Here is a 26,662-nt window from a genome sequence, read left to right as displayed (position 1 = left end):
TTTTAGATTTTTTGCGTTGGCTATTAAAAAATTGCAGATATTCAAGCTCACAGAGTGTCACTTCGTCTGCCTCTGCTTGTACATCTGCTATTTTTCAAAAATGTTGAACATTTTTTAAATAACTACTTATTTAGAAGCCATTTGTAGAATCGGCCTCAGGTCTTAATGGGCTAGTCTAGTTCAGTTTAAACTATCCAATCTGCCAAGCTGGCCGGGCTATGAACACAGGCAGTGTCCTCATTGTGTTGTGTTTTAAGAGGAAAACAAAGGGTCCGAATTATTCTGCTCGCACTGAATAGCTTGGCTACTGTGTTAAACATTTCTACCTGTAGTCCATTGCACTGACACGTGCCATAAACAAGCTCTAAAACTGTGAGAAAGACCTAATCTCTTGGGCCGCAGACATGACCTGTATGATTGACAAACATAGACAGACATGACCTCACTGGTACGAAATGGCTTATTTCATGCAAGAGAACAACAGGAAAGTATTTAGGGCATACATTTGTGGGCCTTGTTAATCTTCTTGCGTTTCATAGCATTCCACATGATATTCAGTTTGGTTTTATTAGCCAGTCCATTTTTCCTCCTCCCCTGTGACTCACAAAAGATTCCACGCAAATCTGATTTCAGAAAGTGTGTGTGTGTTTGTCTGTGTGTGTGTGTGTGTGGGGGGGGGTGACAGGCGGAGCAAAACAACTGCGGCGCGTGCACTTTTGGGAAAACACTAATTCATTTCTGAAACTCAGAATATTCGCTGATGCACTGCCCCTGTTCCTCTGTAATATAATGTAATATAATGCCTGTGTCTCCTCTACAATGGAGCTGGGAGCAGAGGTCAGACGGGCTATTATTCTGTCCTGAGCGTCTCTCTCTATGCACTCTCCCCACTAACACCGTATCACTGCGCTCCGATGAGAGTGGCCACCGCCGCGGCGCTTTGTTAACACTAACACAATCAGCTCCTATTCAGCGGGGGCGTTTGTGCTTTTTCTGCTTGGCCTGCCTATCTGACTTTTCTCCGGGCATTGTGCCTCGTATAAAGTCAGCGATGGCCTGCAGCGCCCGACTGCAGAGAAAAGGACGTGTCAGGATTGGACGCGTGGCCGTGATGGTGGCTGACACGTTACATTGTTGCAATGACAGAAATGGAGAGAGAGGAAAAAACTGAGGGGGAGGGGCAGGGGTGAATCGAGGGTGCAAGGCAGGGGTGAATCGAGGGTGCAAGGAGGAAGAGAAGGGGGGGGGCGAGACGAGTGGAGTAAAGACATGTTGAAGAAGAATGAAAGGGGGGGGGGGGGGAGAAATACTGATGAGGGCAAGAGGGAAAGGGAAGACAGAATAATACATTATAGAAGACCAAATGGAGATGGAGGAGAGCAAGGCAAGGGGGCACTGGCTCATACCGGATAGGTGACAGCTCCATTGTTGCATAAGACAAGGACCTCCACTCTCTTATTCTACTTCAATACAAGTTGTATGGGCTTTATTTAATCTGTCTGTCCTGGTACACCAGCATATCACCCCAAATCTATCTTCCTGTCTCGAAGGTCTACAGAGACACATCTACAGTAGACACATGTCACATATTGTCAGTATTCCTGTCTAGAAGGTCTAGAGGCACACACCCTAATGGCTACTTGAAGATATAACCATGGTAACTTAAGGTTATACTAAACTATTTATTCATATCAAAATATGATCCTTTTGATTACCTTCGATACTGAATAGACAGGACGGTAGTTACCGTGTTCTAATTTGCTTCCCATTTTGCATAGAGGGGTTACTCGTGCCAATTTAAATTTGTGAGGAAAATGACCTTGATAATACAATCTGCAGTGGTTGGAGGTGATCTCCCTGCTCTTCCACTGAGAGATTAGACCTCGGTGTTGGTAGAACACCCTACTGGTGGACAAGTAGCCCTGCCTGAAGCCCAATATCTCCCTTGACCAAATGGGGATTGATTCCCTCTTGAATTAGCGGTAGATGTTGGTTTGCCTCACGGGAGACTCAGGTTAGAATCTCAGGTGTTAAAGTTGCAATTCTCTGTCGGAAGAGGACATAAAACATATGAGACAGACTTTAAGAGACAGATTTACATTTTTTTTTGTGAAAGCAATTATAACATGCAACTAACTACTTGTTTACATTCTTTATTTTGTTGTTACTATTTGCTTTAGTTTTCCTTTCCAAATTTGATAGTCGAAGGCTGCAATGTATTTTGCCTTATCTTTATCTACACCTGGCTAATTAAGTTGCTTATTTGAGTTGCTTATGTTACTGACCAGTAATTAAATCTTCAGATGACTAAAGGTTAAACAATTTATGCATCCTTTATTTCTCGTTAGTATCAAAGTCAATAAATAAGTAATATCAAAGTAAATATAACCATTGGAAAAAATATATACTATATCTGTGCTTAGAAAAGCATAAAGCCCTCCAGCAACAATAGAATAGAAGAGTATTTCTGTATCAAAATCTAATTCAAAATCAATTTGTCACTTTTTGTATCCTTCTTCCTGATAATAACAGCATTTAGGTATGTTGGCCTGGAAGAAGTTTCCAGTGTTATGTAACAACAAACTCTTCCCAGCTGACAACAAAGCTTGTTGTAGTCTAGTCAGCGGTTGGTTCCCTTGGTTGGCACCATAGCAACACCTCTCCCCTGACAGCCCAATGGGCATGCACACAAACAGTAATTTGTGCAGATAATATATATTGAAACCCCGTGAAGAGGATTACTGATTCTCATCCTCTTTTTTTCTATCTCAAAGATTTGGCATAAAGAACCATTATGAAGACATAAGATATTATATTGTCTCACACTGACCTCTGCTGGTCAATATACTGTACTGCATTCTAAAAATCTGGAAGGAAGGAAGGAAGGAAGGAAGGAAGGAAGGAAGGAAGGAAGGAAGGAAGGAAGGAAGGATGGATGGATGGATGGATGGATGGATGGATGGATGGATGGATTGATCCTGAGGGTAATTCAGTAGTCATAGTAGCACCACAGTAAGGATGAAACAAGGATATAGGTAAGGGTATAGAACAAGCACAAAATAAGTAGTAGTAACACTACTAGGATAGGATAATACTAGGATAACAATATCCTATATATTCAAATTGTGAGGGTGGGTCGACCGTGGAACGTGGAACGTGGAACGTGAAACGTTGATGTCACAAACGTAACATCCAGACTTGCAAGGTGCACTGTTGCTCCGATTCATAACCAAACGTGGCACAGACACTGTTCAGGGGACTGCCATGAGAATAGTCCTGGTCAGGGGCCTCTGGGTGCCACAGGCGCACCGTTGCTCTGATCCGCACCAAACTTGGCACAGACACTGTTCAGGCGACTGCAATGACAATAGTCACACCAGGGGCCACGTTTCACAACCCATTTGACTGTGTCAGGGGCCCCCAGGGGCCATGTAGTACAACCCAGCTTACTGCTGCCAGAGGCCCCTGGGGCCACACATTGTACAACACAGCTTACTGCTGCTAGGTGCAACCTGGAGCCACACGTTGTCAAGGCTGGATTGGATAGCTTAAAGGTAGGGTAAGTGATTTACTTTGGTTAAAATAAGTGTTAAATAGCTCTATATTAGCTGGAGAGACCCCTGTGACCGAACAAATGCTCTGTAGCAACTATCAGAATATAGTACTTTAACCTTTTAACAAACAAAACCAAAAAATATCACTTACCCTACCTTTAAACTGAACTAGACTAGGCACTGTTGCTCTAATGTGCACCAAACGTGACACAAACACTGTTCAGGGGTATGGCATGAGAATTATCACACCAAAGAATATAAATTGCTCACAAATCCTTATGTTTCGTATTTATTATTTGTAAATGAATACGTATGTGCAAAGTCTTCAAATGCACCATTTGATGTTGACATAATTGAATTGTCATTGTACTTGCGCAATAACATTTGTGCATGTTCTTGAATCCTTATTTTTATAATCTTATGTTCAATCTCTTTGTTGTCATTACCTTGGTGCTGCCTTCAGGGTCTAATGCATTGACACAGGAGACATACTCCTGCATGGCCTGCTCTTTCTCCATGTCTCCAAGCTGCTTCCAGGCTTGCCTGAAGAAACGACAGCACACCATAAACAATAATATGACTATTCAGTACGGTAACAAGAAGAGTGGGCTATTTTTCCCAAAATGTAATTGTTTTTTTTACATTTTGGACAAAATAGCCAATTTTACATCGAGGTGCCCACTCTTCCTTAGTGCCCACTCTTCTTGTATCCTTCAGTACAGGCTCTCAGGTTAAAGCTGCAATCCATGTATGTCCTACCCGGGATTCGAACCTGGGTCTCCCACAAGAGACTACTGCTCTTCAAGACGGAGTATGCTTAAGTTGACCAGCAGCTTATGAGCTTGAGGCAGTACTTGTCAACCAGTAGGTTTCCTTATAATAACACTTTGTTCATTAAAGTATGTTCCAGATTGCAGCTTTAACTTGTTCTGTATTACTTAAAACAGAGGAAGACTACCACATATATTTTCCTGTGACTTTAATCATGTGCATTGTGCAAGCACAACCTAAAATGTTAAAACCGTTACCTTTAACATTGATAGTAAGTAAGTAAGTAAGTACAGTAGCTCCATGCAATGTGACTCTACTTCTGCCAGTAGCAGGGAGAAATTGGTCATTTGCCTACAATCTTTCTCATCAGATAGGTAGGCCTAATTTACACTTTCTCATTGAAACACACACACACACACACACACACACACACACACACACACACACACACACACACACACACACACACACACACACACACACACACACACACACACACACACACACACTTTGCTTCATCATGTTTCAAACTGGCATAAGGTTAATTGGAGCGATGATGAAAAGGTTATTTCCTAGAGGGCAAATGTATTCATTTGCGTGTAGATCTAATTAATGTTTTTATGGCCTGTACAAACGCATTACACAGCATAGGCTATAGCTTGATTGCTACACAGGCTACATACCATTTTCTCTGTCCTTCAAAGTCAAAAAAGCCAGGCTTTGGTGTATTGCACTTTCCCACTTTGACCTGTGAAGATAACTTAAAATCATCAATTGGAACTCAGACTTAACAGCTATAAAAGACATACAGCATAATTCCAACGCATGCATATTTGCCAATGTTAAATTAACTCTGAGAAATTGAACCAAATATAGTCTTGCAGATGTGTAACTACAAGTGTACAACTACAAATATTAAAGGTCCATTTGGTTCTCTCAAAGGTCCTCTCACAAGAAACAACTAATAATAGTGTATGAGTTGTTATAACTATAATTATACAGTGTTATAAACAGATTATAATGCATTATAAGTATGTTTATAAAGCGTTATAGACACGGTCGATAGCAAGTGTTACCCCAATTTACAACATGAAACAAACTTGACAGTGACCCCAAAAACAAGGGGTGTAATGGTCAACACCGTCACGTGTCAAGTAATTAAGTACATTTACTCAAGTACCGTACTAATTTTGAGGCATTTTTACTTTACTGGAGTATTTCTAAAGTTCAGTACTTTTACTTCTACTCCACTTACTGATCTTGATTATTATTACAAAACACACTAACCACTTCAGCCCTTTATACATTTCGACCATTTGAAAATAGCAGATCTACAAGCGTGTGCTTGGAGATCTGCTATTTTCAAAAGATTTTTTTACACATTTTATACATTTGAAAACCTGTGAAATTGGACATTCTGCATAATGAGCACTTTTACTTTTGGTACTTCAAGTACATTTTGATGCCAATACTTTTGCACTTTTAACTCAAGTTACATTTTGAACACAGGCCTTTTACTTGTAAACAGAGTATTTTTATATTGTGGCATTGATACTTTTACTAAAACATGTGAGTGCTTCTTCCACCAATGGCCATATAATATAAGTGATGGTGATGATGGTGATGATGATGATGATGATGATGATGATGGTGTGACTGACAGTCACCTGTTTGTAGCGAGCATACAGGTACAACAACTGGTCCCTGCTGGCCGCCTGGACCAGGTCTCGGAGACGGTCCTCCGCCGCAGCCTCGAACTCCTGCTCCAGTTCCTCGCCTTCCAGCCGACCGGACCCCATGTCCGCCGCGCCACTACAGTCCCCAAACTTCCCCAGACCCAGTCCCAGATCCGAGTCCGCAGAGTCCGTTCCGGCTCCTCCGAGCGGCTCTCCTGTGTCGGGCCGAGCCGGATCGGTCCCCCCCGAGCCTGTGGCCGAATCTGGGGAGGACGATGGAGACCGAGATGCCATTATTTTATATTTTGTACCGTTATGGTTGTTAGTGTTGAAGACGCCGTTTAACAACAGCAATAGCAGCAGCGATCCGGGTCGTTTTACTGGATCGCGCTCATGGTGGGCTACGATGTGTCAGTAATAAAGATTTCTTTAATCCCGTTCCGTGGATCCCTATCCTTGTTTCCCATGGAAGTCGGGTTTGTTTGTGTGTGGATGGTCCGCTGGCAGTGTTGCCAGGTTCTGCGAGAGAAATAAGCAGCCAGGTCCATGAAAACAAGCCCAAAAGAAGCCACCTGAGCGCTCTCTAACCCTATATATTACGTTGGCTATTTGAAAATAACCGATCTACAAGCTTTGCAACGCGTTGTGAGCTTATAGATCTGCTATTTTCAAAGAAAATTCTTGGGGAAAATTTTCAATATTTTCAAATCCACAAAATCTTGTATGGGGGTCTCTGCTGCCTGTCACGAAATATTTTCAGATTGGGTCTACAAATATATGTTAATTTGGGGGTCCTTGATATGAAAATGTTTGAGAACTACGCGTTTAAACAACATTAGGAAACAAACCCCAAAAACCGTCCGCAACCCCCAACTAACCAATATTTACACGCAACTTTACAGAAAGACAAGCCCAAAGTCGCTTATAATAAGCAGACATGGCAACGCTGTCCGCTGGTCCGTGCGTGGTACAGTCTTCTAAAAACACCGGCTAGAAACAAACGTTCTGGGTTTTATTTTCCCCCGGTGCGACAGATAGACCTTCGGGTGTGTTGTTGTTGTAACGTGCATTGCAAGGTATTATATAAAATAAAATGTATTGCTGTTACTTTTTCCCCCTTCTTTTTTTCCCACGTCACTATACTAATCAGCGCAACAGCCGCAACTATAATCGGCTGAAAATGAAAGTTCCCTACTTGGCTACTTATTCATTTTCTAGTTTAGCTATATAGAGTTATTTATTTATGGTTTTGTTGCTTTTTCAACTAAATGTATTGTCTATATTTAGTTTAGTTTTGCCTGTCTGTACACTTTCCCATTATCTATATTTTGATTGTGGTACCATTTCAGACTGTAGCACTTCAGACAGTTCCTTAATTCCTATTAAAGAAATCTTTGTTTGAAATTTTGAAGATTAAAACAGAATCAAGAAAGATTAATAAGCTAATAATGAAACAAAAGGCTGGCATGTATGCGACAATGTCGTGCACATTCAGAGAAAACGATAGAAATGCATTGGCGCAATATTTTCAGCAGATGTCACTGTTGGCCCAATGGACAAATTCTTGATGCAGGTTGAACATCATCGGCCAATCAAGGTAAGTAACCAATACACAGTGGTGTAAAGTAACTAAGTACATGCTGCAGGCATTGTGAGCTTGTAGATCTGCTATTTTCAAAATATTGTTTTATACATTTTATACATTTGAAAACATGTGAAATGGAACATTCTGCGTAATGAGTAGCATTTCTACTTTTGGTACTACTTTAAGTACATTTTGATACCAATACTTTTGTACTGGAGTGGTACCCTGTTGAAGACCCAAGTGTCGAAACGCGTCGGTCAGCTGTTGCCTTGCTCATCTGCTAAATAATAAATAAATAAAATCACCTGAAGAAGCAGAACTTTGGGTTCCTTTGCTTCTAGCCTACTCCTGTTCCACTGAAGAGCACCTGTTTTGAGCCACTGTGATTGAACCCAGGCAGTGCTTTTCTTTTGTTTTATAGCCTATACTTTTGTATTTACTCAAGTAAATTTTGAATTCTGGATACTTTTACTTAAGTAAAACATTTGAGTACTTTTACACCGCTGCCAATACATTAGAACCTAATTGGCAAGAACATAATTTTCATCTAGCCTACATGAGAAAAAGAGGAAACTCAAATCAGTCAGTAAAATAGGACAACTTCTTCAGAGTTTCAAGCACGTGCAACTGAAATTCTCTCTCATTATTTTTGCTTTGACATTTAATAGGCTGCTACCCAGTTTTATCATAAACCTCAGCAACCTACAGAGTATACAAACAACATAACGAGTTTGTAGTGAAACTGAAATACCCACTAAACTTTTAATGATGCTAATTTGTCGTGAATGTTCTGCTCTCTACAGTTCAGGCCCACTTTCCTTATAGGTCATTCACTCATACTTAATGAGAAGTGAAAATACGTTTATGTGGAAATAGGCCTGCCCCCTACCAGTGATGGAAGTTGTTACTCAAGTAAAAGTATACATTCTGTAATGTAGATATACTCTGTTACAAGTAGAAGTCCATTATTTAAAATGTACTTGAGTAAAAGTACAAAAGTATTGGCATCAAAATATACTTAAAGTACCAAAAGTAAAAATACTCATTGTGCAGATTCTGCAGAATGTCCCATTTCAAGTTAAAAAATGTGTAAGAATCTTTTGAAAATAGCAGATCTACAAGCTTGTAGATCTGCAATTTTCAAATAGCCAAAATTAATATAGGACTGAAGTGGTTAGTGTGTTTTGTATTAATAATAAAAATCTACAAAGTAGCTAGTAAGTTTTTATATAATTGTAGTGGAGTAGAAGTAAAAGTATTGAAGATTAAATAATTTAAATAATGAAAAAATTGTACTTAAAGGTAGGGTAAGTGATATTTTTTTGTAATTTCTTTTTTTGTTGTTAAAAAGGTTAAAGTACTATATTCTGATAGTAATCATTGCTACAGAGCGTTTTTTCGGTCACAGGGGTCTCTCCAGCTCTTTAGTAAACAGAATTTAATACATTTTCAGGTAGGTGACAACATTTGAGCCAATCAGGAGAGAGCACTGAAAATGCATTTTCTGTTTAATAAAGAGCTGGAGAGACATGGGAGACTCCTTATATGGATAGGACACTCTATAGTAACGAGTACTATCAGAACATAGACCCATTTTGCAATTATTTGAATAATTGCAAATCACTTACCCTACCTTTAAGTACAGTACTTGAGTACATGTACAGTACTTAGTTACTTTACACCACTGCCTGCCCCCTTACACATTCCCTCCATTCCTCCCAACACGCAACACAGCAACACACGCACCCCCCTGAAAAGTGAAACAATGACACGGCATTTTTCTCCGGTAATCCCTAATTTATAAAGGGAGAATGCGTCATATTATAACTGCAAGACTTTCACATGGATAAAACAGCAACAACAACAGCAAAGATCACATTATCAGGCTGAGTTTACATTTGTTTAGGATAAAACCAAGAGAGAGAGAGAGAGAGAGAGAGAGAGAGAGAGAGAGATTTGCGTGCGCAGACCTGTGCGCTGTTATACAGCGTGCCACAAGTTGCCAACTGTTATTTGCCCTAATTTATACTCCGTAGTACGACGGTGTCGCTCGCCAAAAGGAACAAATCTACAAGCCAACAACGAGTCGCGGAGGGACGCGTTGTTAGCTTGTAGATCTGTTATTGTTTTTGGCGAGCGACACCCTCGCGCGATGCAGTGCTGACGAATACAAGAACGCTCGCCCCAAAACACGCTCGCCCCGGGTCTTTGGAACCTCGGAGGAACGGTCGCCACCACTAAACGTAACCCCAGTAAAACTATTCTTAAACCTAACCTTATCGGCTTATCCATAAACGTAACCTCAGTAAAACTATGCCTAAACCTAACCTTATCCCTAAACGTAACCTCAGTAAAACTATGCCTAAACCTAACCTTATCCCTAAACGTAACCTCAGTAAAACTATGCCTAAACCTAACCTTATTCCTAACCTTATAATAACCTCAGTAAAACGATACAAGAATAAGAACCGCTGGGGGGCGAGCGGTCCGCGGGTGAAAACAATTAGGGGCGAGTGTGTTTTGGGGCGAGCGTTCCGGCTACCGTGCTGACGCAACCACGTTGCTGGGCTCAAAGCGATGGCGGACCGCAATGTGCCCAGAGCCCTCAGACCGGCCCACGGAGCCACGGAGGAAAGTCACTGAAAGACGCTTCTACACCGGCTCCGTTATATTGTTGTCATCGAACCACCTGTTAAAGTGTTGAGGAGCTCTGGGCCCCGGCCTGTTAACTGTCAACCGTCCTACTACAGGAGAATAATAATAACAACAATATTAATAGTAATGCGGGACGGCCACGGGATATCGTCTTTGGAATACGGTTATTATTACCACCGGGACACGGCGGCACAAGTACAGTAGCGGTGTTTGCGGGGCTGCACGGAGTGCACGCCACGCGTGTGAGCCAGCAGCAAGTTGACTGAAATAAACAAAAAGTCGCGTCGATAAGACACGGAAGGAAAAGGAAAGGAAGTAAATCGGGGGCAGACAGTCGCAACTCGGACTGACGGAGGTGTTTGAGGGGACAGCTGCTGGCGACAGACAGTCGCGCTCGGATTGACGGAGGTTTGAGGGGACCGTTGTTCCGGCCAAAATGAAATTCGCGGAGCATCTTTCGTCCCATATCACTCCAGAGTGGAGGAAACAGTACCTTCAGTATGAGGTAAATTCACATCGTCTGGTGGGATATGCATAGCATATATATCCCCTGAATATTGTCATATATTATATATCGTATACATTACATCATGACTTTTAGCCTACTTGTTACAGCAGTAAATAGTCTGATTAGATAAGAGATGCCATATTAGGCTATTTATGATAGGCAAATAGACGGGTTCCTTGAGCACTATATGCTATATGCATTTTTTATATTGTTTGTGGAATTTGATTTTAATACAGTTTTGTGAATGAATTGTTATTGAGTGCAATCAAAATATTTTTGTTTCTTGAATAGTGAATAATCTAAACATTTAAGAGCACCTTATTTTCCTGTAGATCTTTTTTTCATTGAGAAAAAAAATTAGACCTAGTAATTGTAATAAAAACCAATATCTGTTGAAACATATATTTGCTGGACAATTATGTGCACAAATCCACTCTCCACTATCATTCTTCAGTTACAAATTCTAATCATAGCTTGTTCAACAAAAGAGTGTTCTTCCAGCCTTCATGTATGCCTTAATGCCTAGCCTTTTGCAAATATTCCCAATATTCTTTGTTTTTTTATTCTTTTTTTTAAGCTTTTTTTCTTCTAGTCAACATGTGTTTTATTGTTTGTAATAGCATTAGTTGTCAAGTTGATCAAGCTCCATCTAAAGTGACATTCTGTCTGCTATCTTGTGTCTGAGAGTGCAGCTGGAGTCTGTTGGGTAGACAGACAAGGTCTTTGTTTGGTGATGTGCCTCAAGAAGTGTTTTGAGAATAGTACCTCACTTTTCACAGTTTCATTTGAGAAGCTATAGTCAAGTGTATACTTGTAGTGACACGACACAGTACTGCTCCTTTCCATTTGGCTCTATGAATTATGGACAAAGAGCCTGTTTTTATTTTCTTTTTTCAGCCTCAGTTGACTAAGGCTCAGCTGCAATGTCTCTCTTCACTGGTTCAATATCTACTGATAATGATTACAAAACTGAATATTTGCCACAAAAACAATTTGAGCCTGAAAGGGAAGCCAAAATGATGGCAACTGATTATCTCAGGATATTACAAGCATCTTTAAAATATTTTAAATGAGTTGATACCCTTGGAAATACATTGATGAATGATGATGATGATCAGTGTAAACACATTGGATGGAGGATAGGGCAGCAGTACACAGTTTTATTTTAATTTAAAGTTAAGATATATGCATCCCCGTGTGGTCTTTGTATGTAAAGGATGACGCATAGTGAGACCAGGGACAGATGCGTGGCCATAACAGCCATTTTACACCTCCAGTCTTATTTGGTGCTCCACTCAGACACTGACCTGAGATGGATGGTGATGGCTTTTTTTCTCTTGTTTACATTTATTTGAGTTATATCGAAATATTGAATACATTTTTAAGTCATGTAGATTTTTGGAATATTTTAGTGATTGTCAGTTGATTGATTGATTCATTTACCTGGGAAATTACTATTAAAGTGACGTTTTTCTTTTTTTATTTAGAGTTATGCATACATGTTTTTAGCACTGATGTTAAAAGTACAATTCATATTGTTTGTTATGATGGTTCAATTGTAACATCTGTCTGTCTTAGTGATATAAGTCTTTTTTTTTTACTACTGAAATTTAAAGGAATTGAAGGTAAAAAATAATGATAAAAAGAAACAGAATAACAAAAAAAAAAAAATCCAAATCCAAAATCGCCATTTATGTGTAATTATAATATGCAACAATTCAGTTGGAATTGACACTTGTGCCCGTGTGTTCGCAATATGCAGAAGGTCCAGACTATGGGAACAATTATTTTAGAAGTGGAGCTCCCACCTGTGCTAATGGCAGGAGACTCTGAATCCTGTGGTGAAAAAAAAGATTGGTGATGCGGATGCCATTAAATTTGCATTGTAATGGAATTGAATGCGTCCGGCTGAGCAACATTTGTGTGTACGCGTGCATGTGCGTACGAGGCCCTATGTGTGTGTTTGTAGGTGCATGCCTGGGTGTAGGTGCATGCCTGCAGTCTTTGTCTGACCAGTATGTTGCTTTTTGATGGAAAAACAGAGGCAGAGAGATTGGAGAGACATGCTGAAGATGGACATCTTAATGCAAGGCTTTCAAAAACATAGGAACATTCCTTTCAATAACATTGTAGTAACAGTTCACTGTTGAATGCAGTGCATGCAGTAAGATGTGAGGTTTTCATATAGTGGCTACTACATCCGCAATTTAGGCTTAAGGCTTCATGGTACATGATTGCCTTGCCTTTATGTGCCCGTTAATTAACCTACTGCCCACATTTCACAGCCTCTCCAATTATCGTTATTTTTAGATCACACAATTGTATGGAAAACAGTAACTGTCTATTGAGATTGGTCAGCCATTTTCTATGGCAAATGATGTGACTCTGCTGCTGCAGAATCACAGCTTTAGTTAGAAGCTCCCTTAGTTATGGAGGGATTGACTGAGTGATTGATTGATCGATTAATTAGGTGTGTGGCTCATCCTGTGGGGCTTTATTTATAAGCATTTATGCTAAACAGCTATTTAGTATGAATGTGTGTGTGAATGTGTTATAGATTTCTGAAAACCAGAGGCCACCATTGAAACTTGATGACGTTTTAATTTGGCTGTTCAACAAAGGTAGAATAATAGCTATATAGATTTAATATTGAAGCAAACTATGACAAAATTACAATATTTTCACTAGGTTTGAGTGGAAAATTTGAAATGCAACTATCTCCATGCAACTTGCTGCAATATGTGATTTTTCTCCCATTTCTGTATCTACTGAGGTGTTTCATGACACAAAAGCAAACGTTTTGGTGAAGAGTCCACTGTCCTCTGATGTATTGAAATAGTGCATCAAATACATAGAAAGAGAGGGACAGAATATTATGCAGGTATGCGTATGTGTTGTGTGGGCGACAGAACAAGGCCCCTTGTGCTTTTACCTCTGCAGTCTAATCACTGTGTGGGTTTGATGACCTGGAGGAGAATGCTTGTACACATTCTCATTTACAATTCAAACTAGCAGGGTGATATTTTGATCACAAGCAGGTACACGCGTGTTCCATGGAAATGGTTCACTGAGTGATTGTTGATTGAATTCAGAGATTTCTCTCTCTCTCTCTCTCTCTCTTGTTCTCTCTTTGTAAATGCTCTGCTTCATGCTTCTCTAGTCTAAACCAGCACAATCAATCAGATTAGTTTTTCAACACACAATATGACAGTTATCTACAAAATATAAAATACTGCAAAAATGTAAGGGTGTTATTGTATTGGTGTCTTATTATATGAGCATGCTGCACACCAGGGTCATCGTTCTACATTGTATATTATACAAGATGCAACAGAGATGGCACGGTGACTGCTGAGAACCGTTTTTTCCCTCCTTCCTCCTACCCTCCCTCACCTCGTCCTCCCTCCCCCACTGGGGAGACATCTGGTCCCAGACCAGACCTACCCTCTGCTCTCCTCCTCCCTTCCTCTCTTCCTCTCTTCCTCTCTTCCTCTCTACACACTCTCCTCCAGCCAGGGATCCATTCAGACACAGGAGTAGAGGTTTTATACGATACTCAGTTTACATTCTATTCTGGACTGGAGATCTCCTCAGGCTAAGAAGGCCTGTGTGTTTTCTCCTAAATAGCGCACACACTCATGGATCTTCTCAAGTGCAGGGATTAGGATCTCAAGTATTTTAGATTTGACCCACAGACACTTCAACATATTGTTACAGGCGCCGCTCGACATGTAACAAGCAATTATAGGATTACGTTTGATCAATGACAATACGCAATCTACTGGACAGTGCAGGCTACAGGCATAATAACACGGTACTTGTTATAGTACATGCATGTTCCTTAAGTGCATAATCACTGTAATCACATTGATGCATGGCCATACCAACTGATAATCCCATTAGGCTTGGTTTAGTTATTATTGTCTACAGGTTTCATTGCTGTTCGCTGCCAAGCCTGTAGGTTGATCCCAATTCCCCAAAGAGCCACCCTGCCCCCTATCCCATCACTGCCATCACCATGGTGATGCATCCGTCTTGATAAACACCTCCCCGTCTCCGTCTGTACGTCTTTTTCCCCCCCAGTTTTTAGTCAGGGCCCTCTGTGGTTTCTAGGGATTACTCAAGGCCAGGCTCTGCTTCAAGCTGAAATGTGTGTAGTCCTCCTTACTGCATCAGGAAAGTGAGAGACAGTGCTGGCAACAAATCAAATGTTTGCCTTCTGGATTAGATTGCAATATGAGTGTCTTACAATGTGCAGGTATGCAATGTAGAGGTGGTCCAGAGCAAATCAACAATAGGCTACTTTTTCTATATACAGTAACAGTACACACGTTTATTGGATCCTTATACTGTATATTATTACAATAATTATAAGCTGCTCCGGTGTAACTCACGACGATGTACAAGGCTATCTGTGTCATATGCTTAATTTATACTCTGTCGCACAACAGAGTCGCACTCCGAAAACAGCAGATCTATAAGCATACAACGCGTTACAGTACATCATGAATGCATTGTGTGTTATAGATCTGCTGTTTCCGGCACATGATAGCATTGTATGAGGACTTTATTGTCTGGTTCCAAAAGCAGCAGGTGTTGGTGTTGTAAGAGAATCGTTTGATATGTACAAAAGTCCATACAGTCAAACAGTGTTGCTGTAAGTGTAACTGGGCCTACTTTGTTGTGCAACACAGCTTGGTATTTGCATATTATTTAGCCACATGCTGTAGAAGTAAAAAAGGAAACATAGGGAAGAGGGAACAGTTAAGCAGATGGTGAAAATGCTATATAAGCAATATTCCACACTCTCAAACTAAGTATTTTTGCTGATTGAGATGATGTGGTGATAATGATATGAGACATGATATGAGAATAGATCTTCTGGGATTTTGGATATTGTAAATTTGTGATAAGGCATAAGGTTTTAAAGGCTACATTAAAGTAATGTGATCATCATGTCATTTTTTAAAACTTGCTGTCTATTATTTTCCTTGACCCCTTAAGTTATTATATAGGCATTATCGACTTATTTATCGAAAATCTAATTTTGTAAATATTTTGTGAAAGCACCAATGGTCATCCCAGTTTATTTTGGTCAAAAATATTGTGATGTTTGATTCTGTCCATATAGCCCAGCCCTATTTGTTTGCACACAGGTGAACAGTAGTCAAGCACAAACATGTTTCATTCACCATGTAAACATGGTATGATCATGTACGTCTTTGTCAGACATCATTTCAAAGACATATTTATCTACAGAGACAGTATTACTTTCCAGACTCTTCTCTCTGACTACCACTGACATCATGTTCAGATGATCCAGCACATCATTATCTGTCGGTTTTCATGATCTACAAGCTCAGTCTGATCGCAGAGAAACAACCTAATTTAGTAACCCCCCCCATCTCTCTCTCTCTCTCTCTCGTTCTCTCTCAGCCACTCACTCTGTCACTCTTCTCTTTGTCTATCTTTGTCCATCGCTTCTGTTTTAATTGAAAGATGTGCAGTATGATAAGGAAATGGTGTCAGTTTTCAGTTACAGTTACTATCTCTGTCAATGTTATTCATTTTATAGGTCTTTTAAATCTAATTATTTCCTTGTCCTGGCTCAAAATGTTCAGTGCCTCCATTCATTCAATCATTCACATGTCATAACAAGCTGTATGATCTTGAACTAGACAATTACAATTCCACAGTTAATGAGTTAGTGCATTGTTCATTATGTTAATAGCTGCTGTGCGGTCCTTATCCTAATTTCCCCCATATGGTGAACAAGTGAGTGGTCGGTTGATGGCTCTCAGATGGCCTCAGAGATGGTTAATACTGTAAAAGCAACAGTGCTTCTAACCATTATGTTTAATTAAGAGATCATTCACTGTCATTCTGGCTCACCCCTTACTTACATACTGTAAATCTTCTTGTACTGACAGCGTCTCCAGCCAATGTACTGTACATCTTCCTTAAAAGGATCCATGGCTAATAGGCCAAATATGCCTTAATACATCATAATTGTCCTCTATAACTGAAGCTGTAAAATTAAAAACACCTTAAATATTTTATTTATTTGAGAGTAATAGGGGAAATGCCTGTCGCAAGTTGATGATGTCATTTGCCTATGTGTGGTCCAGCCCTATGGACTTCTTAAGGTTGATATGAGCATCAAATCAATATTTAAATGTTTTTTTTGCACATGCATTCCATAAATTCCATAGGGCTAGACCACACATGGGCAAATGACATCATCAACTTGCTACAGGCATTGCCCCCCAGGCATTGTAAAAGATTAACCGTTTCTAAGATAAATAAAATATTGAAGGTTTTAAATGTTTTATTTTAGTTATAGAGGGCAATTATAATGTATTATTTAAGGCCTATTTGGCTTATTAGCCAGGAATCCTTTTAACACATTTCAAAGAATTCCAGCCCCCCCTTGAATTGCTGGGAAAAACTTTTATTTACAGGATTAGAACCAATGTGTGTAGCAGCAAGTAGACATCAGGGTCAAAAGGGAGTACATACACAATCACAAGTGTTTAAATAGAGCAACCACAATCAAATCACCCAATAAAAGGAAATAAATGAAATCCAACAATGATTCACATTGAATTGAAACTTTGCGAGTGCATGCTCTACCAGCAAAGATCCTAGTTTTGTTTCAGTTTATCTGTGCTACAGTAGTGGTTCCCAAACCTTTTAGGTCGAGACCCAAAAGAGAAATCTGATGTCTCCCCGGGACCCAAACTAGTGAAAATAGCAGTTCTACAAGCTCTCAACGCGTCACAATGCAATGCGTTGTGAACTTGTAGATCTGCTATGTTCAGTACTTCCTAAAAGTTTACAATTTATTTAAAAATATGTATTTTTATTTATTTATAAAATTCTTTAGATATTTTTATTTTTTTTAATGAAAAAATCGGATTTTTTGTAATTATTTTGAAAATAATAATATATATATTTTATATAACACTAAAGGCCTTTGCACACAGGGTGCGATTAGTCAATCAGTTTTTACCGCATGCGAAAAGACGCACGAATCGAACTGCAGGGTTCGATTAAAAAAAAAAACGCATCGCCGCATCGCATCGCCGCACGGGGTGTGCATGAGGTCATTGAGAACCATGTGTTCATTTAAAAAATTATATTGTCCGTTTTTTCGGTGCGGAAAATCGCACCCTGTCTGCAAAGGCCTTTATTCTTTACTCGCGACCCAGAATGGGTTCGTGACCCACAAATGGGTCCCAACCCACTGTTTGGGAAACACTGATCTATGCTACCCAATTCTTACCCCAACCATTTATTTATACTGAACACATGCATTCACAGCTTATCCTATTCAAGACAGATTGGGATGCTAGAAGCCATGGCCAGGTCAGTGCTTACAGACAGCTGATAAACTGAAACTGACCAGTGATTCTGTCTCTTATTGCTTCATCAGGCTTTCAAGGACATGCTGTATGCTGCACAGGACCAAGCTCCATCCATAGAGGGTAAGGAAACTCCCTGTGTTAGACACACACACACACACACACACACACACACACACACACACACACGAGCGTGCCCGCGCGCGCACACACACACACACACACACACACACACACACACACACACACACACACACACACACACACACACACACACACACACACACACACACACACACACACACACACACACACACACACACACACACACACACACACACACGCATAGCTACACAGACCCACACACAAACAACAATGCACATCCGCAGCTACGCACACACTAATCTGAGTTCCCAGAAGTTTTTCGCCTCGCATACAAACGGGAGCGGCGAGGAACTTCTGGGCCAGAGCCCTGGTATTTGTGGGCGGGATGTAACTTACGCTCAGAATCTGAGCGGACACGTCACTTACCGGTCTGAGAGCTGTGCAACTCGTCTAAAAAGTCCGACGAGAGGCAAACAGCAGTACACAACAATGGCGGCCGCAATGTCTCAAGGGGAAATTGCTTCCCGTCGCTCCTATTTACATCTAACACCCACTGCATGTGGATCCCGCCCCCTTTTCTTCATTGGCTGTTGATTTGAATCAGAACTCAGTGGCCGCGCCCCTGTTGTTCAGGCTTTGAGCCGAAGCCTCCCAGACTACGCACACACAGACACAGATGCATGAGGTACACTGCCCTACAAAGAATAAATATAGCACATTTTTGGTCCTCATTGTTTTATTAATTTGTCTCAAAGGTGGTGGAGGTGCGCTCTCTAGAGGCCCTTCAAAATGCAATTTTGGTATGATTGGATATTGCATTCATGATATATGGTGTTTTTTGTAAGAAATAGGCCCCGCTCACAAATTTGTGACAGCAATTGCAGGCAAACGGTATGGACTATCAAGACCCTGTTTGATAGTTTGTCACATACTGTAACTCGTGAGACCATGTTATGTACCTATATTTGGTGGGGGAAAAAACATGTTTTGGCAACAAACATTGACATTTGGCTGTTAAAACACTTTCAAGTCATTTTTATCAGTTTGATTCTTGGAGTAGTTACCGCACTTACACACATGGGCACACACAAATATGCAGATATACAGTACACTGTCACATAGTGTACTGTACGCAGTGCCCTCTGTCTTGGGCGTGTCTGGGTATCCCCAGAATAACAGTCCTCCCTCTATCTAAATATAGATGGAAATCACTGCCAAGTGCTCATCACTCATCCTTCTCCCTCTGACTCAATCACACCTCAGTCAACTATGATGGAATTTGACACAAAGCACAATGAGTGCCACAACCTCTGATGTGGAAAACTCATCTGTTGGTGCGGCAGGTGGGTTAAAATTAAGATGCAGGTCAAATACTTTTGACCCAGGCTTAGAACAGGAAAGTTTGTGGCTCAATTGTCCGGCACACTGCTGTTGCACAGCGCAGCACAGAACTGAGATAAGAACGGCATCTGGCTATAATTAATCTATGGCATCAGCCTGCTAGGAGGGCAGGACAGGGGAGAACGAATGTTAACAGTTTGCTTTTAATATACAGCAGGTGCTTTTAGTAAACACAGTTCTGTGGTTGTAAATTGGAGACTTAGTATAAAATTAACAGTATGTTTGTTAATGTATGTGTTTGTGTGTGCGTGTGTGCATGCATGCGTGCATGTGTATGTGTGTGTTTGTCTATATGCTCGTGTGCGCATATGTAGTCACAGAGTGACTGTGTTATCTGGCATGCTCCTGACAAAGCTGCCACTCACAGATTTCAGATCCACACTGCAAAATCCTCAGTGTTAATTTAACTCTGAAGGACAGATTGACTTAGTCAGTTGCACCTCATTTTGGGTGCATACTACTAGGCTAGAAAGATGCATGTTATTTATCAAACAGATGCACTGGCCTGGAAATGTGTGTCCGTCCGTCATTCTGTCATTTTGTGTACAGCTAATCTCCGGCACCGTTGGCTTGATCGCAGCGAAACTGTGCACACACACTCCCTGGATGCCAGAGCAGAAGCTCTGCTCCAAATTTTTCACATAGGCCTTTTATAGCGCCACCAGGAGGCCGACTTGTGCAAAACACATTTTTGGACAGTACTCCTACAGATTTTGGCCAAAAATCCCGCAAATCGGTACACAGTATCTCTATAGTCATTAAAAGAAATGGCTCATTTCAGATTTTTCATATTCCATCCTGATTGGCAGAAATTGCCTTTCAAAGTTTGCAGGAGTACTCCGTTTCGAACAAAATGCCTCAACTGAAATTTTGCACACTCATTCCCATTAGGCCAAGGAAGAAATGCCATTTGAAAATGTTCAAATCAGCCTCATGGTGGCGCTGTAACAGTGCGATTCGTGTTTTTACCTATAACTGCACCGATCAGTGTAAAACTTTGTATGCACACTCTCTAGAGGCCAAGGAAAAACCTTTGCCTTGCATTTTTCACATTTGCCTTTTATAGCGCCACCAGGAGGCAGACTTATGTAAAACATTTTTTTTGATATTAAGCATTCAGATTTGATCCAAATTTCACGCAAATCGGTACACATGATCTCTATAGTCATGTGATCAAAACTAATCTGTTTGATTTTTCATATTCCATCCTGATTGGCTAACATTGACATGTAATGTTTGCAGGAGTGGCCCGTTTTGAACAAAATGCCGCGAATCATGAACGCAGCGTCCGATTGCGGTGAAACTTTGAATGCACATTTGCACTACGTTGAGGAACAAATGCCACCCTTTTAACATTGGCCTGTTATAGCGCCACCAGCAGGTCAAATTTAGCAAAACACATTTTTAGAACAAAATGCCTCAAATCATGAATGCATGTCCGATTGCCGTGCACGGCCTAGGAATAAATGGCACCTTTTTCACATTGGCCTATTATAGCGCCACCAGGAGGCCAAAATAACCTACCTGACCTGGCGGAGACCTGTGCTCCGAGGAGCACTTTTTCTAGTTTTAAGTGCACCTTCAACCTTGTGTGTCACAAAAAACATCTCTGTCCTTTATGCAGAGGCATTTAAATGAGGATCATGCAAATAACAGGACATATGATAACGTTTTGAAAAGGATTAGGCCTTTGCGCTGGATTTATTTGCGAGAGTTTCGTGTGGAATTTATCCGCCTCTAAAGGGCAGGTGGAAATTAGCACAAGCATATTGGAGGAGGCTTGTGGTAGAGATGATGACAGCAAATACAGCAAGGAGTATTGATGAAAGGCCTACACTGTAAAATAATCATTAATTTAATTCTGAGAGTGTACAAATGAACACTCTCATACTGCCATTTGTACACCCTCAGAGCTACGTACGTGTAAGGGCCCATTTGGTTCCTAACTAGATATGATTCAGTTTGGGACACCCTGGAACCCCCCAATAACAATAGCACTAACAAAAAGAAAACATTTAAACAAAGTCTAAAAATAGATCCCTCAATAATGGGAGAATTATCTATGTTTAATTATTTACATACATGATACCGGGCCAAAACTGGTATAGTCCATTTAAGCTCTGCTTCTAATAGAATAGAATGTGGCTTGGAGGTGGTCCCACGTGCTGATTGTTTCATTATGTGCTGTAAATTAGACCTTATTGACATGCACCTTACCAGTGCTAATTGCACTTAAAGTGCAGGACAACTTGTGTTGCGCCTTTGAGGTTAAATCAACGAACACACCAGATGTTGCAGTGCACCTGAACAGAGTTGAATTGGATGTGTGTGTGTGTGTGTGTGTGATGTGATTCTGTCCAGGGCTGAGAAAGATGTTATCCACACAAACAATCCCAGAGTCTGTATAGAAGAATGACTCAGCTCTTGAGTCAATGTGCTAGGTGTACCAGATTTAGGCATATAGTATGCTGTATGCTGTCATGTCTGTGTGCCTGTGGAGTACTTTAGCTGAACTTGTCTGCAACGACAATAGTAGGAAGGAAAGTGTGGGCAGGTGCAGAAACAGAATAAAATGTGTGACATGTGCTATCACTGTGTGTACGCGTGCAAGGATGTGCATTCATTCATATGCATTATTTAGCACACATCTACTATATGTGTGCATTTATGTCACGTATCAGTGGTTCTCAAACTTTTGCGTGTCAAGGACCCCCAAAATGTATATTTGGCTGCAGACCCCAATCTGAAAATGTTTTGTTTCAGGGACCCCCAGAATAGAAGATTTGTGTATGCAAAATTATTCATTTTTGAAAATGTTTTTAATTTTTTAACAGCCATCGTATAAAATATGGATAAAGTGGTTAAATGATTGTGTATTAACACATTTAGCTGGGGACCCCCCCAAGAACCACTGGGGGTCCCTGGACCCCACTTTGAGAACCACTGACGTACGGTAGAATGTAGATGACATGTGCGCTTCCTGTTGTGCTTGTCTCTGCATGCGTACCGTAGTTACCCTTTGAAGCATGTACGTGTTTGTCACTGATAACGTATGAGTTGTCTCCTGCTTGTAAGCACTGCTCTCCTGAGGGTGTTATAGCCATGACTGGTGGGCTCCAGGTGGCTGATAAATCACTTCCTGTCCACAGTCTGTGTTGCGATCGTAGGTCACTAGCTTTTCACAACAATGTCTGGCGAGGGGATCTTATAAATTGTGACAGGATCAATCGATCAGTCAATACAATACTTGTCTTTGCTATGGCATGTGTTCATTTAGCATTTATAGCTTGCCTGGTGTGAAGAAAACACTGAAAAATGAACTTAGACTGCAAACTAAGGCATGACGGCAGTGACGCATCCTGAGAGAAGGAAGAAACCATAACCACACCGTATCTCCTCATCGAAAATAGCCAATCTACAAGCCCGTTGTAAGATAAAAGATCAGTTTTCACTGAACGCTCGCCTATTTTTGCTGACTGTTCACCTATTATGACAAGCTCAGAATGTGGATGTTAACCCTTTAAGACCGGGAATGTATCTGTGTCATTTTAGATTTCTTTAGCTATTCAAAAATAGCAGATATACAAGCTCATAGCGCGGCACAGAGTGCCTTACTATGAGCTTGTAGATCTGTTATTTTTTGGAAAATCGTGAACATTTGTGCAAATCTTTGCTTCTGCGGATTCTACAAATGTCTTCTAAATCCTAACAGTTTTTTTTTTTAAAGTCGTTCTCAAACTTTTTTTATGCCAAAATTATATGTATTTGGCCTGCGGACCCCCATCTCAAAATATGTTCTTCCAGGGCCCCCCTCAGAAGCAAAGATTTGAGTAAAAAAATTTCGGTCTAAAAAATCTATATTCAATGATTTGCGAAAATAAATCACGATTTGCAAAAATAGCAGATCTACAAGCTCATAGCTTTTTTGAATAGCCAAAGAAAGCTAAAATGACGCACAGATGCGTTCCCGGTCTTAATGGGTTAAGGTTCACCTGGTGAAGGAGAATCGGTTGTCTCAACCCTTTTGGTGTTTTGAGAAAAACATTGGAGACTGTAATGGAAACAGCAACAATAGTAAATAGCCTCTCCATGGCTGACATTTTGTTGCCTTTCATAAGAGAAACAAGATTACCGGGTGTTATAAAATACTAGCTTACCACAGCACTTTCTCTTTCTCAAAACCCACTGTCAAATCTGATCAAATTAAAAACATTGATAATTTTATTAAATCCGCTCCCTCAGTGAAAGACTAATTACGTCGATCTGATTCAATGAGTGAATTTCTCAATCATAAACTCCCCCTTCATCTTTCTCTCTCTCTCTCTCTCTCTCTCTCCTGTGGTTGGAGAGCAAGGGTCTTTGGTATTCGGAGAACGTAGCTATCCGTTGCCCGAGGGAGACAATTTACAGGCTTATACTGTATGTACTTTCTCTCTTTCTGGCTTGGCTGGCCTTCCTTTACCTGATTGAGTTATACAGTGGACTGACAGTGTACAGAAAAGGCAGCACTTCAAATGGCTCGGTCAGGGTCTCCCCATAAAACATGACTGTCAGAGAGTCTAGAATAGATAGTCATGCACGACAGCAATGTGCCTGTGTGTGAGAAGAGTGAAATTGGCCAGTCGACATTGCGCTGCGGTTCAGGTCTTTGTCAAGGGTTAAATATGGGTCACACAGTAGGGAATTCTGTATTGCATGTTAAAACTAGATACTGACAGTACTGTAGTTCTCAAACTGTTGCCAAGGACCCCCACATTTGGTCTTGGCTGCGGACCCCCATCTGAAAATGTTTTGTGCCAGGGACCCCCAAGAAGAGAAGATTTATGTTAAAAAATGTTCAACATTATTCGAAACTTTCCGAACATATTCGATATTTTTCAAAGAATTTCAAAAATAGCAGATGTACAAGCTCGTTCGTGCCGCACTGCGCACTTGTACATCTGCTATTTTTGAATAGCCAACATATAAATGGATAAAGTGGTTAAAATTATTGTGATGCTGTATTAACAAATTTAGCTGGGGACCCCCCTGGAACCCCCTCAAGGACCCCTGGGGGTCCCCGGACCCCACTTGGAGAACCAATGCTGTAGAAATGACACAAAACCATGGGGTTGGTCTCTCTTCAGGAAAAATTGCCTAATAATTATATTTGCTACTTTGTATTTACTATTTTATTACTCTTGCTATTTCTTTGCAAAATAGTTAAATGGCATTGTGTCTGTTCCTGGTGCGCTGTGCAGCACACGGTACAGTCCTGCTCTTCCTTTTATTTGAAGCATCCATTATCCAATCATCCACCTATGCAGAGAGAGCCTCTCCATGCAGAAGACTAGCAGAGAAAACACTCATCTGTTTCCATTGCACTTAACTAATTGGTCATTCAGCTGGTACCAGATTTGGCTGTACAGTGATTAAAAGAGCTGGCTGTGATACGCACGTGCCGTGCCCCGCAACCACGCACGAGCACGCACGCGTGCGCACGCACACACACACACACACACACACACACACACACACCACTTAAGCCCTATTTTATACTTAATTATCTTTACATATCGTTTTTTGAAAACCGAAAAAGCTTGTAAATAGCACCGCAACCCGGTGCCATTTAAAAATATATATTTGCCTATAATGACTCGCCCCAAAATAGGGACACCAGGATGAAAGTTGTTAAAGGCTATTATACAGCTGGTCGTGACCTTTCACCGCTCATTACGGTCCTTTGTTGTGTGTCGGTCCCTCTGTTCCTGGGTGCTGTTGTGTAGCTGTCAGTAGAACAGGTCTGTCTCTCTGCGTGTGTGACAACAGCTGGGTCGTGTTCCTGGCCCCTCCTGTTCCAACAGATAGATTGAGTTATGCCACAGTGTAATTCAATTATCTCACTGATTATTACAGAGATCTGAGAACAATGGCCTCGGATAATAAACATACCGCTTTGCGAGGAATCTGTATGTGTGTGTGTGTGCGTGAGTGTGTGCGTGTGCGTGTGCGTGTGTGCATGTGCATGTGTGTGCACACATTAGAGCTTAAATTCTCTCCCCGAACCTGACGGGACCCAAAGGGTTTGAGTCGACTCTGTCTTTATTTCTCACATATTTCATGGACTCACGATTTTGACCAAACCTGTCATGGACCAAAGACATTAGCCTACCTCCTGTCATGTTAGTTTGAGACATTTGGAAAAGGGTAGAATGAATCCTGTTCTTGATGAATAATCAATCCCGCATACATTATAAGAGAAGAAAAAAGGCTACTGCCGCTGTCATTAAGGGAAATTAGTTTAGAAAAATGTCGGGTTCAGGCTCGGGTTCCGGCTTAAAAAAAGGTATTGAGGTGTGGTCATGCGGACCGAATTTTGTCAGGCTTGGGCCTTGTGCGACTGAACCTTTCAGGCCTGATTAAGCTCTATCACACGTGTGTGTACGGGCGACTGTGTGCACACGTCCTGCGTGTGTGTATGTGTGCTGTGTCTTAACGGTTTCCCTGACTGTTTACATTATAAAGCATGCGATAGAGGCCTTGTTTAATATTGAGCCCTGTTAATCCTGCAGGGATGAGGTCATGCATTATGTGACTTGTCCATTCACAAAGTCATGCATTTGTGGGCTCATTCATTCTTATGTGGTTTTGTGATTCAGCTGTGGTGCGCCGGCCGTGCACATGGCCAGTCTTGTCTGATCGAGGACGCTACAGTGTGATGCTATCTGTCTAAGTAGCTGACCGGAGGGGGATGAGAGGGGCCTGTAAGAGCGTGGTACCCGTGGCACTGTGGGATTCACATAGGGATGAAGGGTGGGGCTCTATGTACCACACACACACACACACACACACATATGCACATACACACACATACGCACATGCACACACACGCACACACTCTTGTCTGTGGAGGGGGATGGGTTCAGTTATTGTCTTGCAGCTCAGGGGACCAGTGAGGAGATTCGGAGGCAAATCCTCAGCTAGAGATGAATGTTTGTGATGTAAGTGAATGAATCTTCAAATCCATTTGAATGGATAAACCACAAATGTCGATTCATAAGTTT

At 41.0% G+C, this 26,662-nt stretch overlaps 2 protein-coding genes across 4 annotated transcripts in view; one reads left to right on the top strand and one right to left on the bottom strand.

The window, feature by feature from the left end:
• Positions 1-6,476, bottom strand: part of acbd6 (acyl-CoA binding domain containing 6) — a 36,257-nt gene extending 29,781 nt beyond the window's left edge. The window contains exons 1-3 of the mRNA XM_080432009.1: positions 5,993-6,476; positions 5,009-5,073; positions 4,001-4,097 (exon numbers count right to left, since the gene is read on the bottom strand). Coding sequence (XP_080288135.1) covers positions 4,001-4,097; positions 5,009-5,073; positions 5,993-6,295 — 465 coding nt within the window. The 5' untranslated portion in view covers positions 6,296-6,476. The remainder of the gene's footprint in view (positions 1-4,000; positions 4,098-5,008; positions 5,074-5,992) is intronic.
• A 3,734-nt stretch (positions 6,477-10,210) lies between these two features.
• Positions 10,211-26,662, top strand: part of xpr1a (xenotropic and polytropic retrovirus receptor 1a) — a 93,481-nt gene continuing 77,029 nt past the window's right edge. For all 3 annotated transcript variants that reach the window (XM_080430020.1, XM_080430018.1, XM_080430019.1), the window contains exons 1-2: positions 10,211-10,746; positions 18,185-18,236. In XM_080430020.1, coding sequence (XP_080286146.1) covers positions 10,678-10,746; positions 18,185-18,236 — 121 coding nt within the window. In that variant the 5' untranslated portion in view covers positions 10,211-10,677. The remainder of the gene's footprint in view (positions 10,747-18,184; positions 18,237-26,662) is intronic.

The sequence above is a fragment of the Gymnoscopelus braueri genome (genome assembly GCF_963280865.1).
Source record: "Gymnoscopelus braueri genome assembly, chromosome: 6".
NCBI classification, from domain to species: domain Eukaryota; kingdom Metazoa; phylum Chordata; class Actinopteri; order Myctophiformes; family Myctophidae; genus Gymnoscopelus; species Gymnoscopelus braueri.
This window is presented reverse-complemented; position numbering and strand designations above follow the sequence as displayed.